This window comes from Danio aesculapii, chromosome 14 (assembly GCF_903798145.1).
Source record: "Danio aesculapii chromosome 14, fDanAes4.1, whole genome shotgun sequence".
Lineage (NCBI taxonomy): Eukaryota > Metazoa > Chordata > Actinopteri > Cypriniformes > Danionidae > Danio > Danio aesculapii.
In genome coordinates this window covers 36814409-36836505 of record NC_079448.1, presented here as the reverse complement: position 1 = coordinate 36836505, position 22097 = coordinate 36814409, and the positions used below count along the sequence as shown (strand labels likewise).

General features: G+C 34.5%; 1 protein-coding gene across 4 annotated transcripts in view; it reads left to right on the top strand.

The window, feature by feature from the left end:
* The window catches only part of ablim3 (actin binding LIM protein family, member 3), a 130821-nt gene that overhangs the window by 54908 nt on the left and 53816 nt on the right, over positions 1-22097 (top strand). For all 4 annotated transcript variants that reach the window (XM_056471935.1, XM_056471936.1, XM_056471938.1 and 1 more), the window contains exons 3-5: positions 61-244; positions 14436-14551; positions 20145-20271. In XM_056471935.1, coding sequence (XP_056327910.1) covers positions 61-244; positions 14436-14551; positions 20145-20271 — 427 coding nt within the window. The remainder of the gene's footprint in view (positions 1-60; positions 245-14435; positions 14552-20144; positions 20272-22097) is intronic.

The following is a 22097-nucleotide window of genomic DNA, read 5'->3' as shown; positions in this document are numbered from 1 at the left end:
ACTATAGATAAAATGGCGAAGTTATCTCATGTTGATTTCTCTTCTTTTTTTCTCTACCAGTGTGTGGCTGTGATTTGGCACATTCCGGATTCTTCCAGAAGAGCGGCGAGTACATCTGCACATCAGACTACCAGCGTCTGTATGGCACAAAGTGTGACAGTTGTGGGGACTTTATCTCAGGGGAGGTGGTCTCTGCCCTGGGCCGCACATATCATCCGCAGTGTTTCGTCTGCAGCGTCTGCAGGTGAGCCTTTACACTCACTGTTAAAATGTCATTACGAAAATAGACCCATCAGACAGATTAAACGTGAGCAAGTGCTGGTGGGATGCTGGAAAATTATGTTCATTTACTAATGTGCCGGCGACTGAAGCTCATTAATTCACCCGCTGACAGCTATATGCTCCCCCACTCATCTATATACAAAGCAATTAATACTACAGTTAGTTCCGGTCTTCTAATTTGATCAGTCAAGCAATGTTCCAAGAGCGCTGATATTTATAGAATTATCTTTGAGAGTAAGTCACTGTCTGAGTGTGATGGATTTAGGTTTAAGGAATCACTTCAGTACAATAGAATTTTAAAGAAATTCATTTATTCATTCATTCATTTTCTTTTCGGTTTAGTCCCTTTATTAATCAGGGATCGCCACATCGGAATGAACCGCCAACTTATCCAGCATTTGTTTTACACAGCGGATGCCCTTCCAGCTGCATCCCAACACTGGGAAATGTAAAGAAAATATATTATATTATATTATATTATATTATATTATATTATATTATATTATATTATATTATATTATATTATTTTATTTTATATTATATTATATTATATTATATTATATTATATTATATTATATTATATTATATTATTTTACATTATATTATATTATATTATATTATATTATATTATTTTATATTATATTATATTATATTATATTATATTATATTATATTATATTATATTACATTATATTATATTATATTATATTATATTATATTATATTATATTATATTATATTATATTATATTATAATATATTATATTATATTATTTTACATTATATTATATTATATTATATTATATTATATTATATTATTTTGTATTATTTTATTTTATATTATATTATATTATATTATATTATATTATTTTATTTTATATTATATTATATTATATTATATTATATTATATTATATTATATTATATTATTTTACATTATATTATATTATATTATATTATATTATATTATATTATATTATATTATATTATATTATTTTATTTTATATTATATTATATTATATTATATTATATTATATTATATTATTTTACATTATATTATATTATATTATTTTATATTATATTATATTATATTATATTATATTATTTTATTTTATATTATATTATATTATATTATATTATATTATATTATATTATATTATATTATATTATTTTACATTATATTATATTATATTATATTATATTATATTATATTATATTATATTATATTATATTATATTATATTATTTTACATTATATTATATTATATTATATTATATTATATTATATTATATTATATTATATTATATTATATTATATTATATTATATTATATTATATTATATTATATTATATTATTTTACATTATATTATAATATATTATATTATATTATATTATAATATACTTATCTGCAGACAGTTTGTCAGGGGGGATCTACAGTGCTTAACATACATGAGTACACTCCTCACAAATCTCTCATTTAAATGATGATTTATATTTGTGCATGGGCGGTGCTGTGGCGCAGTAGGTAGCGATGTCGCCTCAGACAGCAAAAAGGTTCCTGCTTCGAGCCTCAGCTGGGTCACAAGGCATTTCTGTGTGGAGTTTGCATGTTCTCCCCATGTTGGCATTGGTTTCCTCCAGGTGTCCTGTTTTTTTTCCACACGTCCAAAAACATGCGGTATAGGTGAATTGGGCAAGCTAAATCCATAGTGTATGTGTGTGAATGGGAGTGTATGGGTGTTTCCCTGTGATGGGTTGCAGCTGGAAGGGCATTCGCTGCATAAAACATATGCTGGATAAGATGGTGGTTCATTCCGTTGTGGTGACCCCAGATTAATAAAGGGACTAAGCCAAAAAACCCATCACTTGGAAACATCCATACACAGATATACTATGAACAATTTAGCCTACCCAGTTCACCTGTACTGCATTTCTTTGGATTTGTGGGGTAAACCAGAGCACCTGGAGGAAACCCACGCGAACACGGGGAGAACATGCAAACTCCACAAAGAAAAGCCAACTGACCCAGCCGAGGCTCGACCCAGCGACCTTATGAACTTCTTGCTGTGAGGTGAACGTGCTACCCACTGCGCCACTGTCATGGCTGATATTTATTTTTAAAAAAGTGCTGTGAATAGTGGTCCTCAACCTTTTTACCACCACATACCGGTCAAAGCTTGACAATTTAGAGGTAGGGGGTGTTGTTCGCAGGCTGCAACCATCAACCGTTTTCTCAGAGGATGACAAGCTGACAAAACATTGCTGTCACTCTGATACAAGTTTCATTTATGGAGAAAATTACAAAGCACTGCAATGTTTGGATGTTCTGTGTTTGTCTGAAATAATTAGTCGACCGAAATGTGTATATTCCATACAAGCTGAAGCTGATCGGTCAGTTCTTCTAGTTCTTCAAACTCTAGAAAAGATGCAATATGGGAATGGCCCCTAAAAGGCCGCCGTCATTTGCAATCTCCAGCAGTTGATCTTCTTGCACAGACATGCTGGATTTGTTGACAAATGGATTGTGGATCCATTCCTTGGCAGTTCGCGGGTCCTTCACTGGGTCTATTCCCCTTTGCAAATAAATTTTGGCCTGTACCAACTGGTTCGCGGCCTGCTGGTTGAGGACCGCTGCTGTAAAGGATTCTTTTTTAAGGTATAATATATTGTACTTAGTGACATATAAATAAAAGGGCATCACTTGACACTAGTGAAGTGCCAAAATTCAGTGCTGATAAAACACATATCCACTTCACTATGATAATATGCTTTCTTAACTGTTGTTTTCACACCTCTGTCATTTTATTGGTAACACTTTAGAATAATTAGTCCATTAGTTAACGTTGTATAACATTGTAATGTATTTACTTACATTTACTAACTTACTAAGTTTGGATAATCCTGTAAAGCATTTAATTATCATAGTTCAACATTTACTAATGCATTATTAAAATCTAAAGTTGTGCATGTTCATTAGTTAATGCACTGTGAGTTAACAAACTTACATGAACTAATGTTATGTAACTTAAATAACTATAACAACGTTTAATAAATACCATAATAAATCTATTACTAATTGTTTGTTCATGTTAGTAAATACAACTAACATTAACTACTGGACCATTATTTTAAAATGTTACCTTTTTATTTTGTGTGTGTTTAATGTGCTATTCAGAGAAAGTTTGCAGCACATATTTAAATATTCATCTAAAAATTGTATGTGGGCAACGTTGGGATGTTCATTAACAGTAAACCCCTGAAGTGTTTCAAAGAACAAAAAAGTTTGGCATAAACACCAGGGCCGAAAAACTTGTTCAGGGTCACATTTTTGGACGTAAACACATTTACCAACACACTGTTAACTGAGCAATGTGAAGCATGGCATGAAAACCTCCTCCACTTCAAGGACCACACACAAAGACCTCTTTGAAATAGAGAGTGAAAGATGACAGGCAAAGTGGGCAGAAAACAGAAGCACTTGTCAGACACATGGGCTGAATAATTCCTTCAGACTTTCCAGTGTTTCAGGACAGCTGGAGCCAATGACAGCAGCATTTCTGGATCTAATTTTACTGTCGCTGTGTATTTATTTATTTTTTTTATTCCTCCTCGTTCACACAACCTACTTCATTCTATATTTGTGTGTGAAAAATGTGTGGGTTCCTCATGAGGCTCCGTGCAAGTCTTTTCGTGCCATCTTCATGTGACCTTGGCATTACCGCCACATCACACTCCCTCCAGACACACACGCACAGCATTGTCAGCTTTTCCTGCTCTTTAAAAATTTACACTTTTTGCTTTTATTCTGTACACGAAGACTATCTTGCAAGTCTTTTTGTAGATCACAGTTAGCCCTATATTTTAAGAAATATCGTTAAGAACAGCTAAAGATCATTTAATATTTTGCTGTATATTAAAGTACACAAAAATACATTTTACATGATGAGTATACAGTTGAAGAATTATAAGCCCTCCTGTATATTTTTTCCCCAATTTCTGTTTAACAAAAAAGATTTTTTCAACACATTTCTAAACATAACAGTTTTCATAACTGATTTCTAATAACTGATTTATTTTAATTTGTACGTATACATATGCATATATTTTTTAGTTGACAAAAAGTAAAATATGCAAAATATAAATGAAAAATCTAAGTATAAACTAGAAATATGTTCTTGTAAATTTACAGTGTTTTTACATTTTCACCCCTACGCATTTTTACAATGATGTATACTACCTGACAAAAGTCTTGTTGCCTATCCAAGCTTTAGAAACAACAAATAATAACTTGACTTCTAGTTGATCATTTGGTATCAGAAATGGTTAATATGAAAGTCAAAGGCCTCTAGATTACACTTATTTTTACCAAAATAAAATATGATCATGCCTTGATTTTTAATTATTTAATTAGGCCAGTAAGGTCTGATTTTGCTTAGACAAAGTCTTGTCACTAACAAATAATGTACAATATAGAACAGGGGTGGGCAAACTCGGTCCTGGAGGGCCGGTGTCCTGCACAGTTTAGCTCCAACTCTAATCAAACACACCTGCTTATAGATTTCTAGTGATCTTGCAGATACTGATTAGCTTGTTCAGGTGTGTTTAATTAGTGTTGGAGCTAAACTGTGCAGGACACCGGCCCTCCAGGACCGAGTTTGCCCACCCCTGGTATAGAATATAAAGTCATGGTGCAGTGGAAAAAGAGTTAATATTGTTTATGACTTAACGACTGCATCCAAACATCTCTGCAATGACTCAAATAACATTTTCATAAAGTCATCTGGAATGGCAAAGAAAGCATTCTTGCAGGACTCCCAGAGTTTCTTTTGGATTCTTTGGATTCATCTTCAGTCCCACCTCCTTTATCTTATCCCATACATGCTCAATAATGTTCATATCTGGTGACTGGGCTGTCCAATCCCGGAGCACCTTGACCTTCTTTGCTCTCAAAAACTTTGATGTGGAGGCTGAAGTTTGAGAAGGAGCGCTATCCTGCTGAAGAATTTCCCCTCTCCTGTGGTTTGTAATGTAATGGGCAGCACAAATGTCTTGATACCTCAGGCTGTTGATGTTGCCATCCTCTCTGCAGATCTCTCGCACGCCCCCATACTGAATGTAACCCCAAACCATGATTTTTCCTTCTCCAAACTTGACTGATTTCTGTAAGAATTTTGGATCTATGCGGGTTCCAATAGGTCTACTGCAGTACTTGTGATGATTGGGATGCAGTTCAACAGATGATTCATCAGAAAAATCTACCTTCTGCCACTTTTCCAAATGATCAACTAGAAGTCAAGTTATTATTTGGTTGCTCTTATATCTAGGATCAATGACAAGACATGTCAGGCAGTGTGCAGAAGATGATCATTAGAATTGTAATCAGTGCAACAGTTTTTATGGAACAAAAAATCTTGTCGTGCAAATTTATCAAAAGAATTGTTTCATGATCTATTTAAAGCAACACAGGCTCATAGTGAAGACGTACCCCTTCTGGAGAGCGCATATTAATTAGCCAGAGCTACGTATGGCTGCATTTTGTATATAAAACGAGATGCAGAGAGGAGTTGACAACGATGACGGGGTTCGAGTCTGGTGAAGAACATTTTATAGAAAGCAGGTAAAAAAACAAGTAAATAATAGGGTGAGAAAGTGGTAAGATCTGAAAACAAGGTAAAAATAAGGCTGCTGCGAGGGCTTTTAAAAATTTTTGAGGGCTTTTTGATTGCTTTTAAAAACACTATCGGTTGGGTTTAAGTAAGGGGGTGGGTGGGGTAGTTGGTCAGTCAGTCAGACAGTCAACAGCAGTCTGATTTACTTGAGAACAACAAGCATGAATGGCACTCCCGAGAGAAATTTGAGGTCTAAAAAAGCGACTTCTGTGGCCTGTGGTGGATTCGCAAAAACAAAAACTGCAAAAAAGCATACCTGCTGGGACGTATTTCACGATATCCAGAAATGAATATAGGGGTATGTATCCATAATAAGCTTGGGTTGATTTAAAGACTCTGAAGCCCTGAAAATAAGCCCTGAAATAATTGTTATATTCAATTTTGTATACATTACAAGTATTTTACAAACCTCTATGCTATAATAACTTAATCCTTTATAAATTCAAATTTATATATGTCATACTGAAATACAAAACTAATTTAATTTTTTGCATAAATCTGTCTTGGTAAATAACGGTAGAATTTGATGCTAAATGTGTAATGACATTCATTTTATTCACGGATATTTCAATATTAAATTTTTACTTGCATTTAATTCATGTATCATCAGCTCAGTCAACTGCAAAAGCTTCTCAAAATATTAATTATAGGAAAGCAGAAATGTGAGTTGAACCATCATCAAAGTATGCAATATATTATGACGCGACTTATGAATTATTGCTGACAGCGCTACTGGGATGACAGCCCACTAAATCTAGAGTTTGCTCTTCACACAGATGGTCTAAATATTAAATGTAACATAATCTAGCTCTCCTGTTGACTGTTTACTTCTTGGTCAGGCCGATAACTGTTTAGGTTACTCCTGCCAAGAGTGTCCCATTGGGCCATTTAGTAGCCCGATTGGCAAGGCAGTACAGCAAAGCAATCCCAGGGCTGCACGAAAATGCCTTTTCCTACCCACATAAATCCATCAAGCACTAGAGCTCTTTCGGTGTGCTGATGACCTAAAGAAGGAGGAGCGAGTTATTTAGTCGAACTAATTTCCTGTAGATCAGAACAGAGCAAACACACTGTAATTACAAGTGGGACATAACAGAGATACATTAGCAGCAAGACTCACAGCTCTTCTGCAGATTCACCACAGCCTGTAAAAAGTGTTTGCACAAGCTGAAGAGAAGAAAAAAAATACATATAAGTCAATGTGAAAGGTTTTAATGCACCAATCTGGATTCTTGATGGTCGGTTCCTGTTGCGTAAACTGCACTATCTGCAATGATTTACTGTACAATTAGAGGAAACCACTTCAATTTAAAGTGATAGTTCACCCAAAAATGAAAAATCTGTCAACATTTACTCACCCTTTACTTGTTTCAACCCTTTATGAGTTTCTTTATACTATTGAACACAAAGAAGATATTTACCAAAACGTACCCCTTCTGGAGAGCGCATATTAATTAGCCAGAGCTATGGCTGCATTTTGAAGAATGCTGAAAACCTGTAACCATTGTTTTTCATCACATTTGTTTTTCTTACTGTGGAAGTGAGGTTTTCAGCTGTCTTCCAAATACCTTCTTTTTGTGTTTGACAGAAGAAAGAAACTCATAAAGTGTTGTAACCACTATAGGGAGAGTTAAATTTCATTTTTGGGTGAACCATCCCTTTAATCATGGTCCACGCAATGGTGATACATGTATTAGTTTGTGCAGGTATCTAAATTAGGTCATATAATGTCAAAATATAAAGCAAAATTATAGTGATATGAATTTATCCTTGTGGAATTATACATTAAACAGCATTGGAAAACAAAAACTGAATAAAAATGTGAAATAACAATTTTTTCCAGTAGGTGGCGCTCATTGAAAATCAGGACATTCAGTGTTTTCTTGGTTAGTGCTGTTAAAAAAATGCATATAATTTACATTTTATGCATCTATAAAAATAAAGTTGCAGGAAATGGAGGCTTTCAAAAACAATTACACATTTTTAGTCAAGTGAACCAGTGGTCCTCAACCACTGGGCCACGGACCGGTACCGGTTCATGGATCAATTGCCGCACAAGAAATCATTAATTATTTCCATTTTATCTATTATCTGTCTGAACGATCTTTTATTTTAGTCTTTTAGTCTTTTATTTTGAAAAATTACCATATTCTCTCGCTTACATCTCGGTCACTTGAGCGCCCAAATTTAACCCACAAGCAGCAAAATGAGTAAGAAACAGACGTCTTTGGAAAGTTTCTTTGCAAAGGGAAAAAGGCCCAGTGAAGGACCCGCAAACTGCCAAGAAATAGATCCACAACCCATTTGTCAACAAATCAGGTTAATCCAGCATGTCTGCAAGCAAGAAAATCAACTGCTGGAGATCGCAAATGATGGTGGGCCCACAAACTGCCAAGTTTGAGGCCGTTCGCATATCACGTCTTTTCTAGAGTTCGCGCAAGTTTGTTATTTCCAATGTATGTGTGCGGCTTGTGCGCACAATCGGCGTGACACACTCGTGCCTTCCAGACGCAGCTAGTTGAATGAACTGCGCTCTGTGGTGATAAAAAGATTGAGAACCAATGATATGAACGATTTAGTTAAAATGTTAGAGGAAATTGTACAGCAGTTGTTTTAGGTGCTCTCCATTTGGACAACATTGTTATAGATATTTTATATATTATAATATATTGTAAGTTTGAACATGGTCCAGGTAGTTTTTCTTTAAAGGACAAGGTATGTTTATTGAGCTGTTGTTTTGGCATGTCTTCCAGCTAGGAAGCTAGGAATTATCTTGATAAATCTTCTCCATATTGAACGATGATGAGATATATTTCTAGATAAGTTTTTAAAGCTTCCAAATTTAAAAGAATTGCCCAACAATGACTGAAGCCACAAAAATTAGAGTTCATTAAATAGTGTAACATATTTCCTGCTCATAATTTTCTGCGGGCGAAAATTTGGTGCATTTTCCATTTAAACACACTTCTAGATTCTCTTTGTTGCCCATTTCTGCTGTGTGATTGGCTCTTAGATCAATAAGAAGTAAACATGTCAAGAGCTTATCATATTTATCGACATAAAGTTTATCACGATTAGATGTAATATCACTTATCAGCCCAACTCTACTTCTAGCCTATATTCTTGCTAGCTTTTAAAACATTAGATTTCTGTGTCACTCGCAGCAAAAACCTCCACCTCCTCCTCACTGTCTGTCCATTTGTTCAACTTTTTAGTATTTTTTTAACATACTTCCACAGTGCTTTAAAGAGCCGGAAAAAAAAAATACCATGCAGAAATGATACAGGTGCAAGTGTTTTATATCTTAATGCATCTGCAGTACAGGGAAGAAAGCGTTTTCAGTCATTTCAGTGTGAATGACCAACTTTTGGGAAATTATCGAAAATGATAGTGGACATGAGTGTTTTAAAATGCTGCTTTCAACTGTATCTTAAATAGTACAGTCAAACGTATAGTCAAAATTATTGCAGTGCAGTTTGATTGCAAGTCTGAAACAGAGATAAGCCCAAAAAGCAAACAATTTTTGGATTTCAGATCGGTCGGAGACATGAGTTGGTATAAGATTCTGATGGGGTGATAATCTTGGATAAAAATATCACATGTCTTGTGATTACTGCCCTAAAATATGTTCTTTTGGGTAAAAAACAACTTTTTTCCCCATTGAACACAATACATTTTATTTTAAGAAACATTTAAAATATTTTGGAACAGCAAACATCTAAATAATTAAAATGAATCATTGACTTCTGCTATCTTCATTATTTTTTAAAGCACAGCTTTTATACATTTTTTTACATTGTTTTTTTAAATGTTTCCTGACCAGCAGCTTTTAATGCGGAGGGTCATTTTCTGCTGGAGATACTGTTGTCCTAAAAAAACTAAAAACTAAAATAGTAATAAAAACACTTTAAAAAGAATTGCTACATCCCTAACTACATCAGAACAGCAGAGTCACTTGCTGTCTTCAAGAAACGACTAAAAACTCTACTGTTTAGTCTCCACTTTCCTTCCCAATCTTAACTGCCTCTCTGGCTATACCACTAACTGTACTCTCTCTCACAAAAAAAAAAAAAATAATAAAAATAAATAAATAAATAAATAAAAATTACTAATGCTCAGCTTCTTAGACTTTACACACCTGAAACATGTCTATAGCACTTGTTCACTGCTGCTCTTATAGTTGTGTAAACTGCTTCCTTGTCCTCATTTGTAAGTCGCTTTGGATAAAAGCGTCTGCTAAATGACTAAATGTAAATGTAAATGTAAATTGACATATACCATAGGAACAGTATAATATAAAATTTTAGCTGTCTCAAAACTGTGACTCTTCCAAACCACAGTAAACCTTGAAACCGGTTATCATCCCATTGACCAGAGCATCTCTAACTGAGGCAGTAAATGTAAAAAAAAAAAAAATCCAGTTGTAACAAACCCATCTTTTCACTACAAAAAGCAATGGGGTTCAAATAACAGTGTTGGGCAGGCAGATAATGCGTCCCTGCAGGGATGTCTTACAGTACCTCTCATTTTCTTGCTTGTCAGCCTGAGAACAGGCCATGTATGAAGGACAAGAGAATGTGATTTTCCATTGCTGCCTTTAACTCTATTAACTCTTCAGTCTGTGAGGTAAATATTCACCTCTCGTCTCAGCAGCTTCTCCATTTACACCTTTTCCTCCCTTCTCTGCTTACTTTCTTGACATTTTTGCATATTTTGAGCTTTAAAACCTCAGATTTCTTCCGCTTTGACTCGTGTTACAACATCCTGCTCACTTCTGCATTGATCGCTCCTTCACATGTGGTATCAAACTCTCTGGGGTTTAGTTTAGTTTAGTTGAGAGAGGAGAAGATGTGAATGTGCATGATTTGAAATAAACACACATTCAAATGTCACATGAACAAAAAATATTTATATTAAATTACAAGAACTGCAGTCTGACCATGTTGTGTTAATGTCCGAATCAAGTAACATGAGTAAATTAAATGAAATACAGTTTATCCACTAAATATAAAAGATCATAAATTATGCATCATGTATTGATTTTTCACATTTTTGGTATACTATTATTAGCCATCATAATGTAATATAATATAATATAATATAACATAACATAATATAATATAATATAATATAATATAATATAATATAATATAATATAATATAATATAATATAATATAATATAACATAACATAACATAACATAACATAACATAATATAACATAACATAACATAACATAACATAACATAATATAATATAATATAATGTAAAATAATGTAATGTAATGTAATGTAATGTAAAATAATATAATGTAATATAATATATTATAATATAATATAATATAATATAATATAATATAATATAATATAATTCAATATAATATAATATAATATAATATAATATAATATAATATAATATAATATAATATAATATAATATAATATAATATAATATAATCAAATTAGGAATGCTTTAAATATGGAAGTGCAAAAATGATTCTCCCTTCTATGTAAATGTTCTTTTTAAGGTTAAAGCTGATCAGAATTAGCCGTGGCGGTGTGACAGAAATGAAGCGTGATCTGTTTTTAAAGGACCTGTTCTGTAATCTTGTAGAGGCAGAGCCGGTGCTCCTCTAAGGTCATGGTTCAATGTAAATGGATTGTTTCATAATTGCTGCATTAGTAGAGGAATAGTCTACTGTAATAGGATTTGTCTTGTAGTGTAGAAGCTTCCAGTCATGCTGATTACTGAGAAGATAAAGCAGAGCTGTGGACACAATGGATTATGGGAGCTGTCATGAGACATGTGGGCATGTGCTCTAAAGAGACACATGCATTTAACTATTGTAAATATAATATTGTCAAGAGATAAGCTTATATATATATATATATATATATAATTGACTATCCCCTTATACTTTGTCAGTAGAGATATTTGGTTAAAAGATTTGCCTGAGGAAGAGAAAACCAGCTTTAACTACAGTGTGTTTCCAGCTCTGGTTGGATTATAATGGACTATCTGGTGTATCAGCAAAGCTACATTACCACCAAAACTAACATTGCGAGAGATCCTCCATTTTCTAATTAAACCCCATCACTCTTTTTGTATTATAAATACGATGTGAATAGTCATGGGATGATAACCGGTTTTAAGGTTTACCATGGTTTTGAAAAATCAAGGTTTTAAAACCGTCAACATTTTCTGTTATACCGTTCCTATGGTATATGCAAGTTTTTGTTTTACGTGTATTTTACAACTGTTTTATTTAGTATATTAGGGCAACCGTCTCTCAAGCAGAAAAGGACCATCCACATCAAAAGCTACTGTTCCAAAATATTTTTAATGTTTCTAAAATAGTTCATATATTAAAATATATTGCCTTCAATTGGGGAAAAGTTGTTGTTTTTTCTTCACCCAGACATTTAAAAATAATATAGTTTAGAGTAGTATGAATAGTTTAGAGTACTGTGAATCCGTGATATTTTTATCCAAGGTTGTCTTACTGTCAGTACTGGCACAATACTGGCCAATGTCTAGATGTGAACCACTTAAATAAAACTAAAATAAAGATAATTTTAAATTATATTATAGTTTGCATAATTTGTGTCCGCTTGTTTGCATTTCTTTCTTTTGCACCTATAAATATTGGATACCCAAACTGCTATTGGTAGGCTAAAAATGTATGTGTAATAAATTCCATCTTAAATATTTGTTTACTTTCTAATTTTTCTTTCTAATTCATTCATTGATTACTTTTCTTTTCGGCTTAGTCCCTTTAATAATCAGGAGTCGCCACAGCGAAACGAACCACAAACTTATCCAGCATGTGTTTTACGCAACGCATGCCCTTCCAGCTGCAACCCATCACTGGGAAACACCTATGCACTCATTCACAAATATACACTATGGACAATTTAGCTTACCCAATTCACCTATAGCACATGTCTTTGGACTTGCGGAGGAAACCTACGCGAACATGGGGAGAACATGCAAGCTCCACACAGAAATGCCAATTGACCTAGTCGAGGCTCTTCACTGACCTTCTTACTGTCGTGCTACTCACTGCGCCACAGTGACGTCCCTTTCTTTCTAATAAAAAAACAAAACAAAACAAAAGGCTTTTCACATTAATAATGAGTAATATTTATTTTATTTTGTTTTCTGTATGCATTTTATTTTATTCATTCTTTCATTCATTCATTTTCCTTCGGCTTTGTCCCTTTATGCTTATTTATTTTATTTTATTTTTTTTACCATTTTTATTATTTGTTTTTATTTCTCCTATACTTGTTTCTTTTATTCCTGTTTATGTAAAGCACTTTGAATTGCCACTGTGTATTAAATGTGCTATATAAATAAACTTGCCTTGCCTTGCCTTGCCTTGCCTTCATTCATCATTCATTCATTAGTCATTCATCAGGGGTTGCCACAGCAGAAGGAACTGCCTTATTTTTTTTTATATATTTTTATTTATTTATTTATTTTTTTACAATTGACAGTATATGTGGAATAAGACACTATAGAGAACTTAAGTTTAATACTGAATCAACATGCATCACTTTCACAATGATTAAGAACTACAATGTCAGATAAAAACAGACAGATGGTTATTTCTTAAGAGTATCTGAGACATAGGCTATAAGGGCTCCGCCTTCTTCTGGAAAAGATGCAGGGAGCAGCAGCTTGTTTCATTTAAAAACACATACACTAAAACAGTGTGCTTTAGCCTCCACATCTACAACATAGCATGCTAAAATATGGGGCATTTTGAGCTTCACAGACACAGTCAGGGGCACCTGAGACTTATATTACATCTTGTAAAAAGAGGCATAAAATGTCTCTTTTATGTGTGTCTAAAGGGAAGGCTGTGCTTAGTCAGAGTTAAGCTCTCATTATGGGTTGGCTCTGGTCCGTGTTTTATGCTTGTGGCTAATGTGGTCTTCCTTAACTGTATTTGGGGTTAAATGTTACCTGAACCCAGTTGGGCTTCCTCTCACAGAACTCCTGCTGTTCTGCTCTATTTTATTAGGAAATGCTTATTTGGTTGGCTCCCATTACTGTACTTGTCAATGAACAGAGAGATTTTATGCTACAGTTCAAACTATAACAACTAAAGTGATGATTGGCTGCTCAGGAAAGTTTTCTTATTGATGAAAAACATTATTTTATGATGAATGTAAAGATAAAAAACAACATTGATTTCAAATAGAAATATTTTGTAACAGTTTTATAAATGTAATGAAAAAAGGTGAATAGAAATCTTGCCATTGCTGTTAAAATATTAACACTTGAGTATGTAGGTCAGGATTTGCTTACATTTTAAGAACCTGCCAGAACTTTTCTCTACTATATAATTTAGTCTCCCTTCTAAACATTTGGATTTATTTGAGTGGATCATGGTTTATCTGACAAATTGTAGGCTGTAGTTATTTATACAGTATGTGTGTTCTGTCTATAATATTATGTTGTCTGTCTGTCTTCCCTCTCTAGGAAACCTTTTCCAATCGGGGACAGAGTGACGTTCAGTGGTAAAGAATGTGTCTGTCAGCAGTGTTCCCTCAAACTGGTTAATCCAAATGAGCCAATCAAAATCCACGGGCCCAGCTGTAAGTCCCACCCCTTATATATCATGTGGTCATCTTTATTTATCATTGTCTTTGAGCGTTTTCAGCAGTCTACTGTATATTTGTATTTTTTTTTTATTGAAAGCCTGTCAGCTAGAATCCTCCATATGGCCGTACTGACTCGCATGTCTCTGAGGGGAGAGGACAGACTACTGTTCAACAGATTAGAGAGTGTGCGGCGTCTGGGTAAACACAGACAGAATCCTGTGATGTTTTTATAAAGGGCAGAGGTGAAGAGTGTCTGAGCTCTGTGTCTCTGTGTTTGCTCTTGTGTTGAACAAATGCAGAGAACTAGCCTGCATCATTTCTTTGATTTTTTTCAATTATACAGTACATATTGCCTGTAATATTATAGAATATTTTCTCCCACTATCGGTCGCTGTAATATTAGTGATTTTAAAGGAGGAAATCACATAATGTATAATACGCTTCATTGAACATGTACACATAGACATCGCCTATATACTATATAACTGCAGGTTAACTGTTTATATTTCAATTCAACTCACTTAATCCTTGCTCATATAGCATTTTTACAATGTAGATTGTGTCAAAGCAGCTTAACATAGAAGTTCTTGTAAATTGACTGACTGTGTCAGTCCAGTTTTCAGACTTGAAGTTCAGTTTAGCTCAGTTCAGTGTGGTTTAAATTTCACTGCTGAAAGTCCAAACACTGAAGAGCAAATCCATCAATGCACAGCTCCACAAGTTCCAAACCAAGCAAGCCAGTAGCGAGGAACAAAACTTCACCAATTGATGAAAGTGAAGAAAAAAAACCTTGAGAGAAGCCAGGCTTAGTTGGGCACGACCAGTTCTCCTCTGGCCAAACCTCTTGTGCAGAGCTGCAGTCTAGGTGCCGGAGGCTGGAGAATGCTGGACGTCCAAAGTGGAGAAGCTGCAGATGTGAGTAAGTCACCGGCGATTGATCAGGCTGACCTATGGGATCTATGGAGAGATTCGTCAGCTCAGGATACCGCCTGGTCTAGGATTATGGATACCTTGGCATAATTTCTTCACAGGTCTTGGATCGCATCAATGTCGCTGCATATATAAAATAACTTTAACTGTTAAAAGCTATTAGTTACTAGTTAATTATTTAAAGTTATTAACAATTAATATACTATAAAACAATATAAGGTAACTAATGGTAACTAATAACCTTAACCTTCCCCAATTTGATTATAATGCAATCATGTGAACCTTTTTGTAAGCTGCTTTGAAACAATAATTACTGTGAAAAGCTCTATACAAATAAACTAGAATTGAATTGAACATATACTTGTCACACGGTGCATTGTCTAACATCCAAGACAGGTTTATTTTTAGGGTTTTTTTATACGTAGTTTTCATAGATTTTTTAGGAACTAATAATCAGTGGGAACAAATCAAACTAACAAACAAAAATTAATAATACATATATACATACATACATATACATACATACATACATATACACGTATATACACAAATACATCCATTCTACCCAAGTATACTATATCTATATTGTATGTATTTAATTTTTCATATACAGTATGTATGTATATAGATATACATACACACTGTATATGAAAAATTTAATTAACCAATAAATAAATAAATAGAATAAGTATAAAATAAAATATAATAAAAGGTTGCCTTTTATACCAAATATTCTCGCAATGATGCATAACCTTTAGAATTATGTATTATGTATGTTATACATAATTATACTGTCGTTATGCCAGCCATTTACTCCATTTCTTCTCAAAGATTTTTTCTCTACTTCTGCTATAATTTTGATCATCTTTAGTTGGTGGGTCTTCTTTATACCATTATAGCTTTTTTACTTGTTGCCAAAAAATCTTAAAAAGATATCTATCCTCTTTTTCAAGTTTAATGGGAATATCTCCTAGATGATCTAGGAATATGAAGAACGAAAATATCTTTGATAGTAGAGTGTACAGTTTCCCAAAAACCATCAATTCTTGAGCACTGCCAGAATGCATGCGCATGATGTGCCTCTTCTACCGCACAGTTCCTCCAACAAGAATGAGGAGACTCTGATTGTAACGATTTAGTTTTTGGTGTAACAAAAAAATCTAATCAAGTTTTTTCAACAAAACTCACGCCACATCAAAAGCAGTTTTAGTGTGAAAATATTATTGGTGTTCTTATATTTTAAATGAAATAAATCTTTGACTAAATACTTCAATGTTCATTTAAATGACAAAACTCAAAATCTAAATATTTAGGGATGTACAAGTATGAAAATTCTGGTCTGAAATGAACAGAAACCAAAAATTCTGCATGCATGTGCTGAAAACCGCAAATAAAAATGCATGGTAATAATTAGTTATAATCTCATTAAATATTATAATTTTATAAGACTTTTAAATTTAACTCACTAATTTAATTTATACAGATTTTACTAAAGCGCAAACATTTTATTGACCACACATGCCATAATCCTCTGATAATTTTCAGCAGCCGAAATGTCAGTGCTGGGTTCACACCAAACGCAGGATGCAGCATTAATTGCTCTAGATTACTCATATGTTTTCCCCTCAAAACATTGAACCCCACATTCCAAACTTTCACGGTAAATGCATCACGTGTTTCCCGTCATTAGTGTACATGCACAACTAGTGTTTCTTTCCATATCGATAAACCTACGGTGACCGGTTAATGTGAGTTTTTAAAATTTTATTTAGTCCATTTTACAGCATCAATGTTGTTATGTAATTAAAATATAATCAGTTAAATAGACTTCAGCATTCATTTAGTGGTTCAAGCGTAAAACGAGATGAAAAGCAGCCCATCAAGATCAGCAGGCTAGCAAAAACTCCACTAAAAACACTGGAGTAAAATAAATGTTCATATTTTAAAGACATGGCGTGGGAAAATGTAATGTAATGCAGTGCTTCTTGTACATTCTGAGACCCAATTTATATCGTAAATCAATCAGGCAGTGAAGATCGTTGATTTAAAAAAAAACAGACCTTAAATGCACTGATTTTGTAACGCCATACAGTTTAAGCGAAGCGTTTGACCCAGGTTACTGAAAAATTAAAAGTCCTTCTGCATACTTCCGCATATACCCTTTTGTGCTGCTTAGTGCTGATTTGCTTCCTTTCCCAAGTATGCATTGACTTTATATGTAACTTACTCACACAAATACTTATAGTAATTTTGCATTTGGTGTGAACCCAGCATGATAATGGTTACAGCAGCAACATCTCAATTAACTTCAAGATAGAACTTTAAATCTAACACTCAATCCCTCCCTGGGCAGTGGCTAACTTTAACTTTTTATTTCCATCCTGTTAAGTTTCATCCTGTTAGACATCCTGTTAATAGCCATGGCAATGTGTTAATAATCAGGTTTAAGTGTCTGAGCTTAACCAGATCAGATTAAATTTCTAAAAGTCTGCCAAAGTCTGGAAATACCTCCTTAAATTACAACAAAACAAGTTGCATCATAAAACTTGTACACAAATATGAATCATCCTATGTTCTACTTAAACATTTGATCACATGCCACCCAAAGAAGAAGAAAGTGTTGGAATGGAGGAGGGATCTGTACTGTAGTTTTCTCTGTCTAGAGATTGACCCTATTAATTTTGAAGAAGCACATGCACAAAATGCAGGAAAACAAATGATGCGCTGACCTTTTAGTGCTCAAAATCCTGTTACTGTCGTGCATAGTGTGCTGCTCTACCTAGTATATAAAGTGTGTGTTTGATTTAGAAAAATCACACCTAAGCTGAGCCTTCATACAGGCTTATTGATTTGTATTTCTTGTGTTATTTATCCAGCTTTTTCCACATGTGACTAGTGAGTTTCAAATGATAAGATTTCTGGTTTGAGGAGCTGCCATTCAAAACAATTAAACAAATTACTTCAAATCGTAAGATTGTGCTTTCCCAGTGGTGGGTTGCAGCTGGAAGGGTATCCGCTGCGTAAAACATATGCTGGATAAGTTGGTGGTTCATTCCGCTGTGGTGACCCCTGAATAATAACGGTACTAAGCTGAAAAGAAAATTAATAAGATTGTGCTGCAAATAATTCATGTTTGTTTAAAGTTACACTTGGTGTTTTAATGTGGCGTCATGTGTGGCCAAAGCTCTTTTGGAGTTGATTGTGCTTTGTATTATTTTTCTCATTGTGTTCCACATAGTACAGTATATTACATATAGAATATTTAATATACACTCACCGGCCTCTTTATTAGGTATACTTTACTAGTACCGGGTTGCACCCCTTTTGCCTTCAGAACGGCCTTAATCCTTTGTGGCATAGATTCAACACGATACTGGAAATAGCCTTCAGAGATTTTGGTCTATATTGACATGATAGCATCACGCAGTTGCTGCAGATTTGTCGGCTGCACATCCATGATGCCAATCTCTCGTTCCACCACATCCCAAAGGTGCTCTATTGGATTGAGTTCGGGTGACTGTGGAGGCCATTTGAGTACAGTGAACTCATTGTCATGTTCAAGAAACCAGTCTGAGATGATTCACGCTTTATGACATGGCGTTATCCTCCTGGTAGTAGCCATCAGAAGATGGGTACACTGTGGTCATAAAGAGATGGACATGGTCAGCAACAATACTCAGGTAGGCTGTGGTGTTGACATGATTCTCAATTGGTACTAATGGGCCCAAAGTGTTGAAGCAGAAATTGAGACTCATCAGACCAGGCAACATTTTTCCAATCTTCTATTGTCCAATTTTGGTGAGCATGTGTGAATTTTAGCCTCAGTTTCCTGATTTTAACTGACAGTAGAGGCACCCGGTGTGATCTTCTGCTGTTGTACCCCATCCACTTCAAGGTTGGACGTGTTGTGCGTTCAGAGATGCTCTTCTGCATACCTCGGTTGTAATGAGTGGTTATTTGAGTTACTGTTGCCTTTCTATCAGCTAGAACCAGTCTGGCCATTCTCCTCTGACCTCTGGCATCAACAAGGCATTTGCGTTCACAGAACTGCCGCTCACTGGACATTTGATCTTTTTCAGACCATTCTCTGTAATTCCTAGAGATGGTTGTGCATGAAAATCCCAGTAGATCAGTAGATTCTGAAATACTCAGACCAGCCAACCTGGCACCAACCATGTCACATTCTTAAATCACCTTTCTTCCCCATTCTGATGCTCTTTTGAACTGCAGCAGATCGTCGTGATCATGTCTACATGGCTAAATGCATTGAGTTGCTGGCATGTGATTGGCTGATTAGAAATTTGCATTAATGACCAGTTGGACAGGTGTACCTAATGAAGTAGCCGGTGAGGGTACATCTGTAATATTGCAGAACGACTTGTCACATTTTTTTTGCTGTTTGCTAATTTGTTAATAAAATGATGTCTTAATACTTGATGGATGAAATGTGAGGTGAATAATGACACCTCATTGTACCCAGTTTTTTTTTTTAACATTACACTGATTACATTATTGTTACTCCTAAAATGCACACAAAGCACCATGGGACATAGGAAAAAGGTGAATAAACCCATCAAGGCTGACTGGATGCTGGAAAGACTTTTGAACCTTAAGTCCATTATATAAGCTTTCTTCCCTTCCCCATGGCTCTTTTTAGACTGTGCAGGTTGTAAGGAGGAGATCAAACAGGGTCAATCTCTGCTGGCGTTGGAGAAGCAGTGGCACGTCAGCTGCTTCAGGTGTCAGACCTGCGGCCTCGTCCTGACCGGAGAGTATATCAGCAAGTGAGTCCTTCTGTTCACCTGACCTGCTTCTTTCTCTCATACATACTTCACATATACACACATTGTTCAAAGCAGCCTGTATTTCATGTTGGAGCTCACATTAAATTATTTAATTGTTCATTTTATGACTATTGAAAAGAATTGGTTTAATTTAGGGTAATTGGGGTGTAATTTTCAGTCATTTCAAAGTGTTTTGCACATTCAGTTCTAGAAATAATTGACCTGTATTTAATGGGTAGCTGATTAGATAAATTTGCATTGGAATCTCACACTATTTATATACCACCTTTCAAATATCATGTGACATTAAGCCTAGAGAATTGTCTAATAAAGTTTCACTTTTACCATCACGGGAAATAAATGATAATATAAAAAATAATAAATTAGAAAATCTTCATGGTGTTTCACAGTGTTGCTGTTTTACTGCATTTCTGAAAATAAATACAGCCTCAGTGAGCGTTAGGACTGTCCTGATTACTACATTATTTTGGTATGCAATGTATTGTCACAGAAATATATGGGATAAGCGTTGTTTTGTCATCTTAAGTGCATTTTATTTAATGATATTATAGCATAATATTGCAAGCGCACCTTTGTGGAGTATAGAACTTAATGGGTTTTCATTGGTTAGTCTATATTAGCATGATTCAACATATGTACTAAACAAATTGCATATTCACTGTGGAGAACAAATACACTCACACACAATACACACATTTATTTAAATACATTATTTATTCATTTATTTTAATTTAGTTTAATGAGAAGGATGTTATCGCATGTTTTAACAAACATTGTTTTTTGTTTTACAGTATTTTCAAACATGCATATTTAGCTGCAGACAGAGCTAGCTTGTGTTATTTATTCATTAATTTTCCTTCGGCTTAGTCCCTTTATAAATCAGGGGTTGCCACAACCCACAGCAGAATGAACCAGCAACTTATCCAGCATATGTTTTACACATTATTAGGACAATACCAAGGGCCCACGCAGTTTTTGGGGCCCCCATATTATTAGGGGCCCAAACGACAAAGCTGTCAGAGGGCCTGTGCTGGCCAGCGGTGATAGTACAGCGCACATATAGACTACAGCCAATTTAATTTATTCAATTCACCTGTAGCGCATGTTAATGCACTGTGGGGGTTACCAGAGCACCCGGAGGAAGCCCACCCCAACACGGGGAGGACATGCAAACTCCTCACAGAAATGCCAGCTGACCCAGCCGCGACTCAAACCAGCGACCCTCTTGCTGTGAGGCAACAGTGCTAACCACTGAGCCACCGTGTCACCCTTGTCTTATTATATCCTAATATTATTTTGTTAAAAACATAAAAAATGTGATTAAAAGTTATTTTAAAAAAAAAATTTACATTAAGTCCACCCCCCCTCCAAAAAAATAAATAAATAAGTGAAATATTGCAAAAAAAAAAACCATTATTATCTAATTTTAAAAGTGCATGTAAACAAAGCCAGACGTGCCAAGTTTGAAAGCAAGCTTTTATGATTATTCTCCATTCATGCTGTTACAGTTTTTAGTTTCTCACTTAATAATCAGTGCTATGAGATCAGTTGTGCAGTCTTCTCGCTCACTCAGGTGTACTAGGGTGCATGGTAATGAATGTTCTTTGTCATGAATATATGGTCTTTATTCAATCATCCAATAAAGACGTGTTTCAATGTTTGCATTTCATATGAATAATCAATGCAGCGGTTACAACTTGCACACTACGTTTATCATTCTAAACAAAGTAATTCCAGACTTCGCTGTGCTGAATGACAGCCAATCAAAAACAGTAAATCCAGTTTCCACTGCATGCTCCACAGCG